This window comes from Protopterus annectens, chromosome 10.part0, assembly GCF_019279795.1.
Source record: "Protopterus annectens isolate FY-2018-M chromosome 10.part0, PAN1.0, whole genome shotgun sequence".
In the NCBI taxonomy this organism is placed as follows: Eukaryota; Metazoa; Chordata; order Ceratodontiformes; family Protopteridae; genus Protopterus; species Protopterus annectens.
The window spans coordinates 329,096,260-329,113,759 of NC_056744.1; the positions used below are offsets into that span (position 1 = coordinate 329,096,260).

The 17,500-nt window shown below is 41.3% G+C and overlaps 1 protein-coding gene across 3 annotated transcripts in view; it reads right to left on the reverse strand.

The window, feature by feature from the left end:
- DNM3 (dynamin 3) overlaps positions 1-10,331 on the reverse strand; it is a 2,680,418-nt gene extending 2,670,087 nt beyond the window's left edge. The window contains exon 1 of one of the 3 annotated variants that reach the window (XM_044085220.1): positions 10,045-10,331. In XM_044085220.1, the coding sequence (XP_043941155.1) occupies positions 10,045-10,205 (161 nt within the window). In that variant the 5' untranslated portion in view covers positions 10,206-10,331. The remainder of the gene's footprint in view (positions 1-10,044) is intronic. The other 2 variants (XM_044085219.1, XM_044085218.1) reach the window with 2 other exon arrangements.
- Between the last annotated feature and the right edge of the window lie 7,169 nt (positions 10,332-17,500).

The following is a 17,500-nucleotide window of genomic DNA, read 5'->3' on the forward strand; positions in this document are numbered from 1 at the left end:
GACCTAGCACATATATGTCAGAAAAGTATGTCAATAGTTCCTTCCCCTGCATAGGAAAAGTCTTGGATAGCTCACGGAACGCCAGAATCACATCAGTTTCTGGGAGAAATGCTAAAGCTACCAATTTCTTCACTGATAAATGAAACTCTACTGACGTGCCATAGAGTTGTGAGAAACCTACCATTTGCACTTTCCGCCAAATATTTTGTGCAAAATAGAAAAGACAGCCTTTGTTACATACGTCTGGAAAATTCACTGCAATACTTTTTATAGCTGCAGGTTCAAAGTCACATAGAAGGTACTGTACTGTTGGTGTCAATTGCAACTTTTCTAACAAACTAAATAGACATTCCCACATTTAGTTATACGATTTATACGATTTCTTACTCCTGAGGCAGTATACAAGAGGTAAACATTTCATGTTACCGCTATGACACAGTACCCCATGAATGCTATAGAGTTGTCTGCAGAACTTTCCTTTTGTTAAAAAAACTCCATCCATATACCAAATCTCTGATTTACAGAGGTCAATAAGATTTTATTTTTGTAGTGAATACAAGTACATGTAAATCTGAGTGAATGTCTACTTTTCTTTCTTGTAAAAAGGTTGATTGTTTCAACTTATAGTCATCTAGAGAAATCATACTCATAGAAGTAGAAGGCTTAGTATCTTTCAATAACTGCAGATGCCTAACTCTATTTACTTTTTGTAACAATAACCTCCTTGTAGGTAATGTAACCGTGCTTGCCATAGATCGTCAGCAACTAACGCCGAAGCATTTCTACAAGTACTAGATAACTCTCTTAACTTCTGGCAAGCCTCATATTTTTCTACTTCTGTAGGGTCAGAAGCATGGTCATGAGGCGAAGATTTTAATAACATTTCATCCACTCCAGCTGATGTAGATATAGCTCTCCCTTTACATTTATGGCTACTTTTCAAATGACAACACCAGTATTTCCTACTTTTCAACATCTTTTCTAGGTTGTATAGAAAACCATCAATAATCAGCATTTGCTTATTCTGTTGGGACAGCAGTGTTTTATAACTGTTACCTATCACGCCAGGGGCCGTACATATTTTCTCAGCCATTTATAACTGTTACCTATCACGCCAGGGGCCGTACATATTTTCTCAGCCATTTATAACTGTTACCTATACGGTCATGATTTACGTCATATGTTACTGTGTGATACGTAATGGGTAGCTTGGGCCAACTAAAACTTTTCTATGCGCTGTTGTTTGATAAAAGTAATGATCGACATTTATGTCGTTCAACATTTATGTGTCGCTAGACTTGCATTCGACATTATCAGCTTTCGAGGTAATAATATAGACCTATGTGTGTGTGTGTGTGTGTGTGTGTGTCTGTAATGTGTGTGTGTGTGTGTGTGTGTCTGTCTGTAATGTGTGTGTGTGTGCGCGTGTGTGTGTGTGTCTGTAATGTGTGTGTATGTCTGCCTGTAATCTGTGTGTGTGTCTGTAATGTGTGTGTGTGTGTGTGTGTGTGTGTGTGTGTGTGTGTGTCTGTAATGCGTGTGTGTGTGTGTGTGTGTGTGTGTGTGTGTGTGTGTGTGTGTGTGTCTGTAATGTGTGTGTATTTATCTGTATATTTAATGCATGTGTGGTCTGTGCTCAAGTGCTGCTTTCCTGCTCTCTGCTTTATGAGTACCAGCTCACTCTTAATGGGTTATAACTACCAAGCCAGACAGTTGGCTCAGCTCTGGCTTCGATCATTTTCAAAAATCCCAGGCTTGCCCATCTCTACCCAAACGTGAATCTACCCAAAGCAGGGCCGATTAACATTCATCAGTATTCAACAGTAATTCGTCCAGTTATTAACTACAAGACTGCATTCTGTATCGTTTGCTTCACATTAGTGAAACTGAAAAGAAAAAGTCCAGAAATTCATGACAAGAAATATCCGAAGGCTGAATAGTAAGACTGCTGGAAAAGACTTACGGAAGTATCAGCACCGACAGCAACATGCAGATTTCTCTTTCCTTCACAGCAAAATCAGACCTAGTCCTGCGCAAGCATTAGTCATTAGAGCAAATAGAGCAGCTAACAGAGAAATTAAATTAAATAAGAACAAATGGAATATCTGACTCATATAATTTGTACCACATATTTCGGAATGTGTTTTTTGTAAAGGTAAAATGAAGTGCCTTAACAACTTACGTAAAAATAACGTTGATACATATACAAGAGACTCAAAGAATATTTATGTGCAGTGATCACAATGATAATTTCCAAAAGTCAAAAGGGTAAAAACTTCATTTTATAAGCTATGGACATGAATAAATTTCATTCTCTTCAGTGTACCAGATAAAAGTATAATTATACACACAGACACATATGTATATATATATATATATATATATATATATATATATATATATATATATATATATATATATATAAGGTCTACCATGCTTAACTGAAATTACATTTATCTAAATTTGAAAAACATGAGATGACGTCACCAAGCACTTAATAAAACACAGATTTTTTTTACAGGAAAACTAATCACTTGGCCACTTGAATTAGTATCTGTCCAGGGCACTCTGACACTCAGTCAGTATGAAAAAGTCTAAAACAAGATCTTGTATGTGCCGTACATCACACTTATGCTCCCCAAACAGAATGTAGGGCATAAAAGGGATGTATGGATGCAACTACCTAGAGCTGAATTGCCCCAGAAGACAACAGTCACCACAGGACAAAGGAGACCATGCACATCAAGAAGGAAAAAATGCAGAACAAACATGAGGGGGAGGAGGGAGGGGGCAAATACTGCAGCAGCGAAGAGAAGGACATCTACTGTTATGGTAAGATTTTACACAACTGTATTATGTCCTTTTGTATCACTGCTGCAGTATTTGTCATAGAAGGAAGAGTAAAACAGCTCAAGAAACAGAATGGGAGGTGAAAGAGCCTGCAACAAATCCACACAAAATGGTTTCAGAAAAACCTGCTCTGGCCCTAGAAACCATATCCATCTTACAATGTTTAGTAAATGTATGCACTGAAGACCAAGTAGCAGCTTCAAGGATGGAACTGGTGTCCAACCCCTTGAAGAAGGCAGCACAAAAGGCAACAGCCCCAGTAGAATGAGCTCTAACAGAAGTAGACAGAGATTTACCATGAAAAGAATAACAAAAGGAAATGGCTTTGGATATCCAGGAGGAGATGGTTTGTTTAGAAACAGTGAAACCCAAAGACCTGGGATGTAATGAAACCAAACGCTGATCGGACTTACGAGCAGTCCTAGTTTTATCCAAAAGTGACTGAGCTGTCTGTGCAAATGCAAGCTATGCAGGGCCCTCTCACTAGCAGACTGAGGGAAGGAAAAACGGAAGGGAGCTGTATCAACTGATTCAAGGACAAGTCGTTTACTACCTGGGGAAAAAAAGAAGGATTAATATGAAGGACACCCTGTCCCTGTGAAAAACCAAAAAATGAGGAATGGCGATAAGGGCTTGGAGCTCAGAAACCCTCCAAACAAAGGTAACAGCCATGTTCCAAAGAAGCAGAATCTGCAGGTTCAAAAGGAGCCAGAGTAAATTTTTCCAAAACAAAATTAAGGTTCCAAGGAGGAGGAATAGGTTTTCTTGGAGGCCTAATATGCAGGATGCCTTTAAGAAAAATGTTTGACCTCCGAATGAGAAGTCAGAGGAGGATTCAAGGGTATACAAACAGGAATGGCTGAAAAATGGGCCTTCACAGAAGAATAGGCTAAGCCAGACTGGAGCAACTCACAAAAACAAGAGCGGACCAGAGGGACCCCCACTCATAAATATCCTGGTTACAAGCATGGCACCAGACCGAAAATCTTTTCCATTTGGACATATAAGATTTTTCTGGTTGAGGATTTCCTTGCCTCCTGTAAAACCCTGAGCATGTCCTCAAAAACAGATACCTGAAAGGGAACAAACCCTATCACCCACAATGTCAGTTGCAGAGTGGACAAGTGGGGATGGATGAGAGATCCCTTGCCCTGTGTAAGGAGAGCCAACTAGTGAGGTAACTTGTGATGATTGCCCCTGGCCAGATGCATTAACAGGGGGAACCAGTGCTGTCTTGGCCAAAAGGGAGTCACTAGCAAGATTTTCTGGAGTCCAGCTGAATCTTCGGCAGGACTTTTGGAAATAGAGGAAGAGGAGGGAAAGCATTAAGAAACATTCTCTTCCAAGGAAAGGATGCCCATCTTCCACTCCAGATGGCATGGCACTCTGGAACAGAACAGAAGAAGCTGCCTATTCAGATGGGAGGCAAAAATATCTACCTGAGGAATACCCCACTGATGGACAATGTCCAGAAACACGTCTCTGTGAAGCATCCACTAGATTGTGCTCTGAAGGAATGTATACTGCCTGAAGAGCTAACTGATTTCTGAGAGCCACTTCCCAAGCCTGAAGTGCCATCCTGCAGAGAAGGTTAAGATTTCATGCCCTTCAAGGAACCTGCAGAGAACATGGGATGAAAAGCTTGAAGGGCCAGAATCAGAGCTCTCATCTCTTTGATGTTGATATGATCTGACTTCTGAAGGGGAGGCCAAAGATCATAAACTTTCAGGTGACCAAGAGAAGCCACCCCACCCCATGTCTGAGGCATTGGTGAACCGCTCTTTAGAATGGACTGGAGGCTAAAAGGGCCACCTGGGTTGAGAGCGAACTGTTGAATCTATCACCCAGATTCCTTTTTGAGACAGGAAAGGAGTGGTGTACAGTGAAATTCAGAGGATGACGATGATGTAGCCAAACTGACTGCAGGTACCAGTGAAGCTTCCACGTATGCAGTCTGGCAACAGGAACCATCGAAATAAATGAGGGTATGAATCCCAGGGCCCAAAGAAACTCCCTGGCTGGCATGGCAGTCAGAGGAAGAAGAGACTGAAAGAAGGCTGTTGACGGCAATACCTTTGGAGGCAGAAGAGAGGCCAACATTGGCACCATCTGAACCCTGCATTCTTCTAGGTACACCTGAGAGGGAGTCAGGACGCACTTCTGGAAGTTGATAGTAAACTCCAGACTATGAAGAACAGAGAAGACAACCTGCAGATCCTGTAACAATCGACTGGGAGATGGCACCTGAAGCAACAGGTCATCTAGATAAAGAAAAACCCGAGTTCCTTGGAGTCTGCAAAAGCAATCACAGGAGCTAGGCATTTTGTGAATACCCTTGGGACAATAGTGATGCCAAAGGGCAAAGTAGAGAACTTGAAGTGAGAGGAAGGCACAGAGAAATGTAAAATCTTCCTGCAGAGAGGGTGAATAGGGATATGAATGTAAGCATCTTTCAGATCCAAGGCCACCAGAAAACTCTAGAGTAATAAAAGAGGAAACAGAGTTTGAAGAGTAAGCATCCAAAAAGAAGGGATCTCAAGAGAGGTTTTGAGCCAGAAGAGATCCAAGTGTCCTCCTTTTGAGGAACCAGGAACTTCCTGAAATAAAAAAAAACTTCCCACTTGGGAAGTGGGGACAGGCTGAATGGCCCTATGGTTCAACAGAGACATTAGAAGCTCCTGGAAAGTAGGAAGTTGCTCTAGAGGAGGTTGAGGAATCCCTGAAAAAGGAAAGAGAGATTTTCATACCATGAAGTAACTGTGACGGATGATAGAAAGAACCCAAGAGTCTGAAGTGATGAAAAACATTTTCAAAGACAAAGGGAGAGCCAAAGGGACAAAGGAACCTGGTCTAAAAGAAGAGGAACAAATTGTCAAAGAGAAGAAGGCTTAGCAGATAAAAGAGGCTTCTGGACCACAGAAATCTGAGAAGCTATAGCAGAGGGAGTCTACCTCCCACCCTTCCTGCCCTTAGAGGCCTGGAGGGGTTGCCTGTGAACAAAAGCAGACATAGAAGGATAATTTCTCTGGAACTTAGGGATAAGAGAGACAAAAATATGTTTAAGGACTTGTAAGGCTTTTCCTTTCTCTTGAAGAGACTTAAACATGTCAGCAGCAACAGTCCCAAAAAGATGTATATTACTTTCTTTAAGCATTGGTTGATTCAATCTTCTTATAGTCCACAACACTCTCACATGTCACATCCTCACAGCTCTATCTATAATATGCGGCTGTCCTCTCTGCTTGGATCTCCTCAATCCTCTAAGAGTCCAAATCTCATCTCAGAGGTCCACTGCCTAAACCACTCATGCTGGTGCCCTTTTTACAAGCAATAACGTTGGTATTACTTTTGACAAAACTAAAGTGTATTGCCTAGATGTAACTAAGCTATGAAGTAACACCACTGGCATTTAACTCATTATATCCAAGTGATGCCTCCAGGTACATCTGCAGTTAACTCCTACTGACCCCTCTAGGTGTCAAATACTGCTTCTTCATATTTGCATCAATAATTCTAAAATCATGCCATGTACAAGTTTTTAAAAGATTTAATCTTAAAACTTATACAATGGCAAACTCGAGTGTATTAATACTTGACCTCTGTCTAGTGCAGTTGTTTTATGGTATTAATTTATATAGATATAATTTTCACATTTTTCTAAATATCTCAACAACCAAGTAACACAAGCAGAACTCCTTACTCTCATATGAAACCTCTCAGCCAGATGAATAAAATGTTGCTGACCACAGGTGTGTATTTTGAGTGGTTGTTGAGATACTGTAAGCTGCTTTCAAAATATTACAAATATAATAGTTACTGTGTTTACTGTGACTTATAAATTTCGATTTAAGACCTAGAACCTAAATTCTATTACCACTCTAAAAATAGTTTATGCTGAAGAGTTTGCTCTTTATACTTCTTTCATAACCCCTACAGTTCCAGAGATATGAACATTTGTTTGAAATGTGAGGACATAATTTGATTCTGTCAAAAGGCTTAGGCTTCGCCTATTGGAAGTTACAGTGCAACTTCCTGAGCTGCATTAGAGAGATTGAGTTAAGAACCACCAGAAGATCAAGTTTCACCAATCACAAACACGGGAAGAAGTGAAGCAGGCCAAGCTCCACCAATCACACACACTGAAAGCAGGAAACAGACTAAGGGTCTAATACACCAAAGTATAAATTTATAAAATAATGCTGAAACTTAACAAAGCACAATGACAGCCTTCCACATGTCATAAGTACATTTAACAGCATATTGTTTATTTAAAATAATTCCTTTACTAATATTTGCAATGACATACAAATTCCTCTCAATTAAAATCCACATTTCTTTATAGACAATTGTTTAAAACCATATGTGCCATTTTCATGGTAAACTACAACATTAATAAAACTATTTTCTCTCTATACACCACCCCTTTATTCCACTGACTAGAAGCATAACGCAGTGTTAAGGTGGTGCTGGGGGGTCCAGCCTCCCCTCCTATCATATGTAACACAAAAATCCTACACTATGATGTCACATTTCTTAAAGCTACAACACACTTTGAAAGGGAGTTTCACAATTATAAACAATCACCCAATTCAGATCAGCGACTGTATGTATTAGTTTTTGACCAACGGTTGACATCAAATCTTTATATTGATACTGGATATGGTACTTATAGTTATGTGAGTAGAGATTACTGACCGGTGCCACACATTCAAATACTCACTATAAAATAATGTACCGGCTGTGGAAAAACACAAAGAAAATGCATCGGTATTAGTTTTGTCCTTGTAGTAGTTGCAACAATGGCAAGAAATACTGGGAGTGACTGAGATGGGTGCTGTGAGTTACAATTCCTGAGAAGGGTGCTGTCAGGCATGTGACAGCTGTGGTCAAAAATGAATTAAATGGCTGCTGTGGGTGACAATACCAGAGATGGGTGCTAAGTGACAGTGCCGGAGATGGTGGAAATGTGGGAGATGGATGCTGAGACATAGACTGACATGACTTCCTGAAAGGGAAGCTGTGAGAAGTACTTCCTGGATGATATCAGTAATGTGACAGGCACTGTAACCAGTTATGACTTCATGGGTACTGTGAGTGGCAGTGCATGGGATGGGTGCTGTCAGTGACAATGCCAAAGATGAGTGCTGTAAACAATAGTTCATGGATGATGGCAGTAATGTGACAGGCACTGTAACCAGCTATGACTTCATGGGTATTGCGAGTGGCAGTGCATGGGATGGGTGTTGTCAGTGACAGTGCCGGAGATGAGTGCTGTAAACAATAGCTCATGGATGATGGCAGTAATGTGACAGGCACTGCAACCAGTTATGACTTCATGAGTACTATGAGTGGCAATGCATGGGATGGGTGCTGTCAGTGACAATTCCAGAGATGAATGCTGTAAACAACAGTTCATGGATGATGGCAGTAATGTGACAGGCACTGTAACCAGTTATAACTTCATGGGTACTGCGAGTGGCAGTGCATGGGATGGGTACTGTCAGTGACAATGCCAGAGATGAGTGCTGTAAACAATAGTTCATGGATGATGGCAGTAATGTGACAGGCGCTGTAACCAGTTATGACTTCATGGGTACTGCAAGTGGCAGTGCATGGGATAGGTGTTGTTAGTGACAGTGCCGGAGATGAGTGCTATAAACAATAGTTCATGGATGATGGCACTAATGAGATAACTGCATTGAATGACAATTTTGGCAAAAGTGTAGTATAAAGGAAATGCGCAGCGAACTTTCATAGATATGTTTTGGGAAAACTAGTTAAGCAAAAGCAAAACACAAATGATTGTTAGCATACAATAGTAAATGTATTTTATGTCAGGCTTGTTAAGGGGAGCTAGCACCCTCTTAAACCTCCACCAGCCATATACAGCACTACCAACAAAGATACTGTTTGTGAGGTCCACCAAGATTAACAGAAACTAGTCATCAGATCTTCTACAAAAAGAGTAGCAATGATGCACTTTCACTATACACACCTGCCCATGGTGCCTGGATGTTGTCAGTGATGCAGTGGGTGCTGTGAGTGGCAATGTGTGATACGGGTGCTGTCAGTAACAGGTAATGTCTGATACGGGTGCTGTCAGTGACAGGTAATGTCTGATATGGGTGCTGTCAGTGACAGGTAATGTCTGATATGGGTGCTGTCAGTGACAGGTAATGATTGATATGGGTACTGCCACTGATAGGTAATGTCTGATACGGGTGCTGTCAGTGACAGGTAATGTCTGATATGGGTGCTGTCAGTGACAGGTAATGTCTGATATGGGTACTGTCATTGATAGGTAATGTCTGATATGGGTGCTGTCATTGACAGATAATATCTGATATGGGTGCTGCCACTGATAGGTAATGTCTGGTACTGGTGCTGTCATTGACAGGTGATGTCTGATATGGGTGCTGTCACTGATAGGTAATGTGTGGGGTGTTAAATGTATTGGGTTTTAACAGCGATGATGCCTTGATGTCGTCAGTAGTGTGATGGGTGTTATGAGCAACAAAAGACAGACAGAGTAAGCTGTGTGATGGGCATTATTTTTATTTATTTTACATTTATTGACTGGGATTGTCCGACTAGATACATGTCCATTTTCAGCAGAGGCCCGGGGAGAAAAGCTCCAGCTACCATATATACATAACAAATTAAGAGGCAGACAGACAGCTCACAGAGCTCCTTTAGAGACAATGAATTTTACAGAGTATGGTTATGAAAGAAAATGCCTGGATGTTGTCATTAATGTGATCCAGGCATTGCCAGTAACCTGATGGTACTTTGAGCCATACTTCCTGGATATTGTCAGTAAAAGGATCAATTCTGTAAAAGCAGTTTGAAATGGGTGCTGCAAAAGACAATGCCTGGATGTTGTCCTTACTGGGATGGAAGCTGGGCAAGACAATGCCTGCTGTTCTCATTACTGTGATGGTTACAGTGACTTGCAATGCCCAGACGATGCCAGCACACTTGACATTTTTATGGGTGATAATAACTGCATGCTGTGGGAATGACAATGCCTGGATGTGGTCAGTAATGAGACGGGTGTTATGTGAGAGTAATGCATGGCTCTCCTGGATCAGTCGGGGCTGCACACTACCTAAGGCTGCTAATCCCCACACGTTAATGCTGATCTGACACTCAGGACTGACAGTGCACCCCTCTCCCCACCGTTCCCTCACGTACCTGCCCACGAAGTTCTCCAGCACGGAGCTCTTGCCTGCGCTCTGGCCGCCGACCACCGCGATCTGCGGCAGGTCCAGATTGCAGCTTTGGCCGATGACAGAGAAGGCATCCTGTAGGCGGTTTACTAGCGGAATAAGTTCCTCCATTGAACGGTTCCCCATGTTAAGTCAATGCCGGCTGCGCAGGTCCTGACTGCAGACAATCCGTGGGATAACGGTTTCTTCTCGCTCTTTCCCGGACAGAGCCTACCTCATTCAAGGAATGACAGCTTCAAAGCCGCAACTGCGCATGCTCGGTCCCTGCCGGGGAAAGGAATGGGAAAAAGACCGCGCCTACTTATGGAAAAGACACGCCTACAAACAATATGTTTTAGCGTAACACTGATTGAGCAGCACTGAAGGGTGGGTTTTGTGAAGGAAGGTCACACCCATCATGCGCGTACTGCCCACCTTTAAGTTGTGGAAAAGGAGCTCGAGAGCGGTAGATGACAGCTGCTCAGCCCCGCCAGGCACGCCCGCGAGGATGACTGCAGTGCCGCACGCGGGTTACCCAGTAAACAACGGAGCAGTGCTGCAGCGGTACTAATGTGCTGAGATGTTAGTTTGCGGAGCTGCAGAAGTTGCATCAGCGTAATAAGTCACAGCGGGGGAACTAAATACTAGAGTAGCACAGTATTACCCAGCTCCCAACCTTCCACCTCCAAAATGAAGAACACCACGTTTCATAATGTGGAACAAATGGACTAAATGCGGAATACTCCCAAACAGCTTACCAACACGTTTAGTTAGGAAGCTCATAAAATAGTGGAAATCTGATATTTTACTTATGTAAAACTTATTTTAATGAATTAGTATTATTTACTATGGATATCGGTTAAAAATTGCTAACACTGAATGTGTGGCAAATCATTTCAATGTGCAACTTCGAGGCGCATGAATGTTTTAAGACTCCAGATAAGGAAGATTCCTCATAATTAGGTACACTTCACAGATATACAGTAGTATTTTTTATGTAAAAGGTGACATGGCGTACTTTAATATTTTGTTTCTACCTCATGGTGTTCTGTTTATCTCTTAACATGGCACATGGACTTGTCCTTCAAAGAACATTTTTTCAGCCCAAGGATGTTGTCAAAATTTTATATTTTAAACTAGTACCTATTATCATTGCCACACCATAGGATCATAGGAAGTTACTAGGCTATTAGCCATAAGGCCCTTATAAGCCTAGCCAAGAGTTTAGCCCACCCAAAGCCCCTGTCCAGCAGGGACACAGGTGGAATCTCAGGGGTATATTTTTGTTTCCCACCCAGTTATCCAGGTTGCGCTTAAAAAGGGATAATGAGGTACTCTGGTTGACATGGAGAGGGAGTCTATTCCACAGATGGGGGAGTCTCTGGGACACAAATCTGTCCCGCCAACAAGTCCTATTGACACTCATCTATATTCCTCTTACAGAAAAAAATCTGAACAAAAGCACAAATAATGGTGGGACAAAGGCCCCAAAAAAGGGACACTAATATCTCTCTTACAAACTTAGAAAGTTGATAGAATAACAAATTTTGCATTAGCATGATTTTTCTGAAAGATATGAAGTCTGAAACTCAAATCTCCACTGTTACTTTCTGACTTCAACCCGCAATGATTTGCCAGTCATTAGCTAGAAAAAAACACAATTTTATATGAAACAGACTAAAAATATGAGACAAAACTCGGGTCATTCTGCGAAAATCTGGACAGTTGAGAGGTATGCTCACCTATCGTTTAGAACATTTACTCCTCCCTCAACATATTGCCCCATTTTATACTAAAAAGAGACAGGAATTTTCAACAATTTATCGCGTAATAACCATAACCATGCAATTCTTTTTTTTTTTTGGGGGGGGGGGGTCAGGTAAGTGCATTCCTATCAGGTAAACATCTTTTGTAATGCTTATACTATAAACCCTAATTTAGAGAATTCTAAACATTATGTGCTCTTTGAGACATAAAGATTTTGAGTAATGCTCACAAAAACTTTAATGCCTAACTTCCCACTTGTTTTAGCTACAACTCAGGCCTCAAAGGCATGAGTATTTGTTAAACATGTATGTGAACAGTTTAGAATAAAGTTGTCCAACCTTTGTTGGAGGGCTGTAGAGTGGAGCTCATACCGCTCAACCTCTTAGCACAAGAAATCTGGGCAAAACCTAAAATAATTGGGGACAAAGGCTCAAAAATAGGGAGAGATTTTAAATATTGCTCCTATAAAGTTGTAAGAGTAACAGGATCTGTGGTGTTATGCATTTTCTAGAGGATATGACGTTATAAACTCAAATGTGTACTATTATTTAGTAACTTCAATCTTCAGTTCCTTGCTGGAAAACCACAAATTTTATGAGGAACAGACCAAAAATATGTGGCAAAAATCTGGACATTCTGGAAAAATCTGGATGGTTTGGACTAGAGTGGTGGTGGGGGTGACATATCAAGTTTCACAAGTCCTGGTAGCACATCAATATTATCTGAAGTGTGTGTGTACCTGCTTTTTATACCTACTTCAAAAAAGGAATTCTACTGCTTTGTAATAAAAGAGCAAAAAAGAACACATCTTTAAATCAGTTCTGTGGCCCCAACAAAAGCAGCCCCGTTAACTTCTCATGCAAAAGACTTGAGGTCACAGAATGAATTCAGTAAGAAATCTTTTTGTGCAGCATTCCTCTCATAACTATGGAAATGCAGCTGAAAGTATTTTGCATCTATCATAAAACTATTTCATATGTCTTAAAAATTCTTGGAAAGGAACTCCATCAAAGCCAATATTAAGGCTGCAAGAGGAGATAACCTATGCAGATGTTCACCATGTGCAGACCAAACTGCCATTAGATGCTTGTATGTGTACTAAATCATATTAGGAGGACGTATGTCATTATTTCTTTCTTTCACATGTTCCAAGTTTACTCTAACATAAGATGATAAACGCAAAATACCGTTTTTATTAGCTTTTTTCATTGCTTAGGTTGCATCTAGGCATGTAGTCCACTAGGCCATTAGTGAGCCTAGCCTAAATTTCCAATTTCCCCAAAGCACTCTCTGGTTAAGTAACTTGTGGAAGGTCACACAGTAGGGAAAAGAAGGCTGAAAGAATCAAACCCTGTACCTTGTGAACAAATCATAGCTTTAGTCCTCTGTGCCAGCTGCCAATCTACCATTTGCTGGAAGAGTTTCTCACAACAGCCTATGCTGCTAAAATGATGCATTTTTTTTAAATTTTGCATTCAATTCCACATCTATGAAGTATTTTTTTATTATTGTTGTTATTTTTGCATTCCGTTTATTTTTATTTGTTTTACATTTGTTGACTGGGCTAGTCCGACTGGATATATGTCCATTTTCAGCGAGACCTGGGGAAAAAAGCTCCAAAACATACAAACAGAAAGTTATTACATATATACATGATAGATATAGACAGCGCTTTCGTTTCAGTATTTCACTACAATGAACATTTAGAAAGACACATAGTCTGACATATTAAAGCATACACAGTACATAGACTAACAATAGCACTCAATCTAAGTGAAGCCAAAAATATACTTATATCTAGGGATATAGGATAATAGTTAGTCAGGGTAAGAACAGGGACATAGCCAACGTATTTTAAAGTACTGTTTCAGGTTTTTTTTGAATTGGGTTATTGAGAAAACCAAAGTAAGATCGGAAGGCAGTGAGTTCCAGGTTTTGCCAACAGAGCTGGCAAACAAGCAGTCACCAGCCGATTTGCTGGTTTTTACTGTTTGTACTAGTAGCCTGTTGGATGAGCGTAGGGTCTTGAGGTTCATGTAGGAGGTGATAAGGTTATTAAGTGTGGGTAAGTTTTCAGGTTAGTAGAGAATCTTATGTGCAATTATAATTTGGTTGTACTGAAGTTGATTAGGCAAGTCAAACTACCCTAAATGATTTAAGTTATGACAGTGGTGAGTTCTGTATGCAGCTCCAGTGGCAAATCTAGTAATGTTATTATAGGAGCTTGATAGTTTGTTAAGGCCAGTTTTACTCAGGTTTGTGAATATGGGGGAGGCATAAAGGAGGGCAGAGAGTAAATGTGTGCGGGCAATAACAGTCCCGGAAAGTGGGGTTAGGAAGGGTTTAATCCTGTATAAGAGCCAAGTTTTTTATTGACTGCTTTTATAGTTTGGTTAATATGCATATCAAACTTAAGGTTATTATCAATTATTACCCCTAATAGTTTAGTAGTGGGATCAGGTGATATGATGGTGCCGTTGTTTGACTTCACAGTAAAGGTAAGTGAGGGGGACCTACAGGTTGGAGAGAATAGTAGTAGCTTTGTTTTCTTAGGATTTAATATGAGTTGACGGTTAAGGTGCCAGTTTTCAACTGTATTAAAAACATTTTGGGTTAGAGTCTGTAGATCAGTGGGGGAGGTGGCTGAGCAGTTCCACATCTATAATACACAGTCAACCCATGTCATAAGACAGAAGAAAAAAGTTTGTCAAATAAATACTGAAACTTTCATTGCACATCACAAGCACAGTACAGATATTTTGTACCATTTCATGTAACACAGAAAGGTGAGTCTGATGTCACAGTCTCACAAAACCATAACTAGGGCAGGGCAGAAGGGGCAGCTGCTTTGGGCAAGAGCTGGAATGTGTGTGATTGTCAGGTGTCCATGGTGTTGGAGTACAGTACTGGCATTGCTTTATGAAGCTGCCAGGATGTAGAGGCTTCATAAATAAATGCTGATACTACTTTTGCGGTCAGAACTGAAGTGGTGAAGCAGTCGGTGTATGGTGCTTTAACTGTGGAGAACAGTACTTGTTACATTTGATTTGTAGCAAGCAGCTTGCTGGGGGGAGGGCAGTTTAGGGAACTGCACAGGGTGTCAGATGACCCAAATAAAGTTCTGTAGTATCGTCCCCTCTACTATCTCACTTCCTTTCACAGTCTGTTTATACCATTGCCCTCACAGAGTCCAGCAACTTCTTGCTCCAGCCTGAACTTAACTTCAGCCCCCCGTCTTTTTTTGCATCCAGGTACCACTTCCATTTTTACTCTTCTAGATTCACTTTTGGTCTTATTCCATCCACTTCCTTGGTATTTCCCTTTCACTCATCTAGCCATGGACACTAGCCTATCAAGTACTTTTTCAACCACCATTCCTTGCTATCATCCAGTTCCTTGTTTGCCTTTCTTTTGCAGGCCTTTTCTGATGCTGCAACTACTTTACTCTACAGTCCTGTTATCTCAATACATTTACTCCACGCATGCAGCTAAAACTCGAGTTTCTTTCCATACCCCCAGCACTCACTCATCACCTTCTTTTTGTTTCTGTTTTTAAGTTTTATTGAAGTAGCAGCACTTGTTGGTCATATACTGATCCTTCTGGCCTTAGATACCTTCTAACCACTACAGCTTGTACCTGCTTCTAGTTCGCCATACTTCAGCTATTTTATAGGCTTTCATAAATTTTTCTTTCACTCCACTTTGCAGACATATAATGTGATAAGGTTGACTATACATTGTTAATGGGTTTTATATTGTAGTTGTGGTTTTGTGACAGAGAAATTAGTATATACAAGTAAGAGGGTGCATGGGGTGAATTTCCCATGTCAGTGGTGTGGGGATGGAGAGCCCCCCCCATGTAAATATATATTTTTTATATCTTTTTTTTGTATCTGTTGTAATTGTGAAAGTTCTCATATTTAGGTGTTATAAGTAGTCCTTACTTTGATGTTTTAGTTTTCTGATCATAAATGCATAACTTTGACTTTTACATTTGCAGTTTATATGAGATGGCAATAGAGAGAGGTAGTCAACCATTGGATGGTCAATTGTTTGTGACAGACTTTATAGGTTCATAAGTTAGTACTAAGCTAACTGCATTTGTAGGCCATTTTAAGCCTAGCCAATTACCCCATGTGAGAATCAAATCCTGCACCTTGCGTCTGTAAGGTAAATACCTTAACCATTATGCCAACTGCCCACCCATATGAGGGTCAACTAGTGAGTTAGTTGGTATTTCACTGTATATATGTGTATAAAAATATGTGTGTGTGCGTGTGCGTGTGTGTGTGTGGTAAGATATATATATATATATATATATGTGTGTGTGTGTGTGTGTGTGTGTGTGTGTATATATATATATATATATATATATATATATATATATATATATAATTTATTTAATTATTTACACTTTGTTAACTGAGATAGTCCCACTAGGCCAATGGCCAAAGGGATATTTATACTGACTATATACACTTTTTTTTGCAAAGGAAGCATTTATTGATCTAAATACATATAACAAACATGAATAATAAATAATTCACGCACAGCAGAAACATATTTAAAACAATTTATAAAAATTATCTGATCTACACTTGCTTCAAGGGTTCAGCATAACTGATATAAAAAAGTTATAACACTAAGGATCTCCTCTCCTCCTTTAATAAACTTGTCCTTTCCACAGTCAACCTTTACCTTACATGCTGTCAATTTCCACCTAACGTTACAATGAAAAATCCCGATGGGCAGAATTCATAAAAGTTACTGCAAAGTGTTCCTGGAGATAACCTTTTGGAATTCAGAGACGGCGCTAACATGGCGCTCAGGCACAAAGATATGCAGCAGCTTATCATACTGTCCCTAACGCTGCACAGCATGCAGACAAGGCAGTCTGGGGCTGTCCCCAATGCTGCACAGCATGCAGACGAGGCAGTCTGGGGCTGTCCCCAATGCTGCACAGCATGCAGACGAGGCAGTCTGGGGCTGTCCCCAATGCTGCACAGCATGCAGACAAGGCAGTCTGGGGAGAGATGCAGATGAGGCAGTCTGGGGCTGTCTCCAGTGATGCACAGCATGCAGAAGAGGCAGGCTGGGGAGAGATGCAGACTGCAGACGATGCAGTCTGGGGCTGTCCCCAGTGCTGCACAGCATGCAGACGAGGCAGTCTGGGGAGAGATGCAGACGAGGCAGTCTGGGGCTGTCCCCAGTGCTGCACAGCATGCAGACGAGGCAATCTGGGGCTGTCCCCAGTGCTGCACAGCATGCAGACGAGGCAGTCTGGGGAGAGATGCAGACGAGGCAGTCTGGGGCTGTCCCCAATGCTGCACAGCATGCAGACGAGGCAGTCTGGGGCTGTCCCCAGTGCTGCACAGCATGCAGACGAGGCAGTCTGGAGAGAGATGCAGACAAGGCAGTCTGGGGCTGTCCCCAATGCTGCACAGCATGCAGATGAGGCAGTCTGGGGAGAGATGCAGACGAGGCAGTCTGGGGAGAGATGCAGACTGCAGATGAGGCAGTCTGGGGCTGTCCCCAATGCTGCACAGCATGCAGATGAGGCAGTCTGGGGAGAGATGCAGACGAGGCAGTCTGGGGCTGTCCCCAGTGCTGCACAGCATGCAGATGAGGCAGTTTGGGGAGAGATGCAGATGAGGCAGTCTGAGGAGAGATGCAGA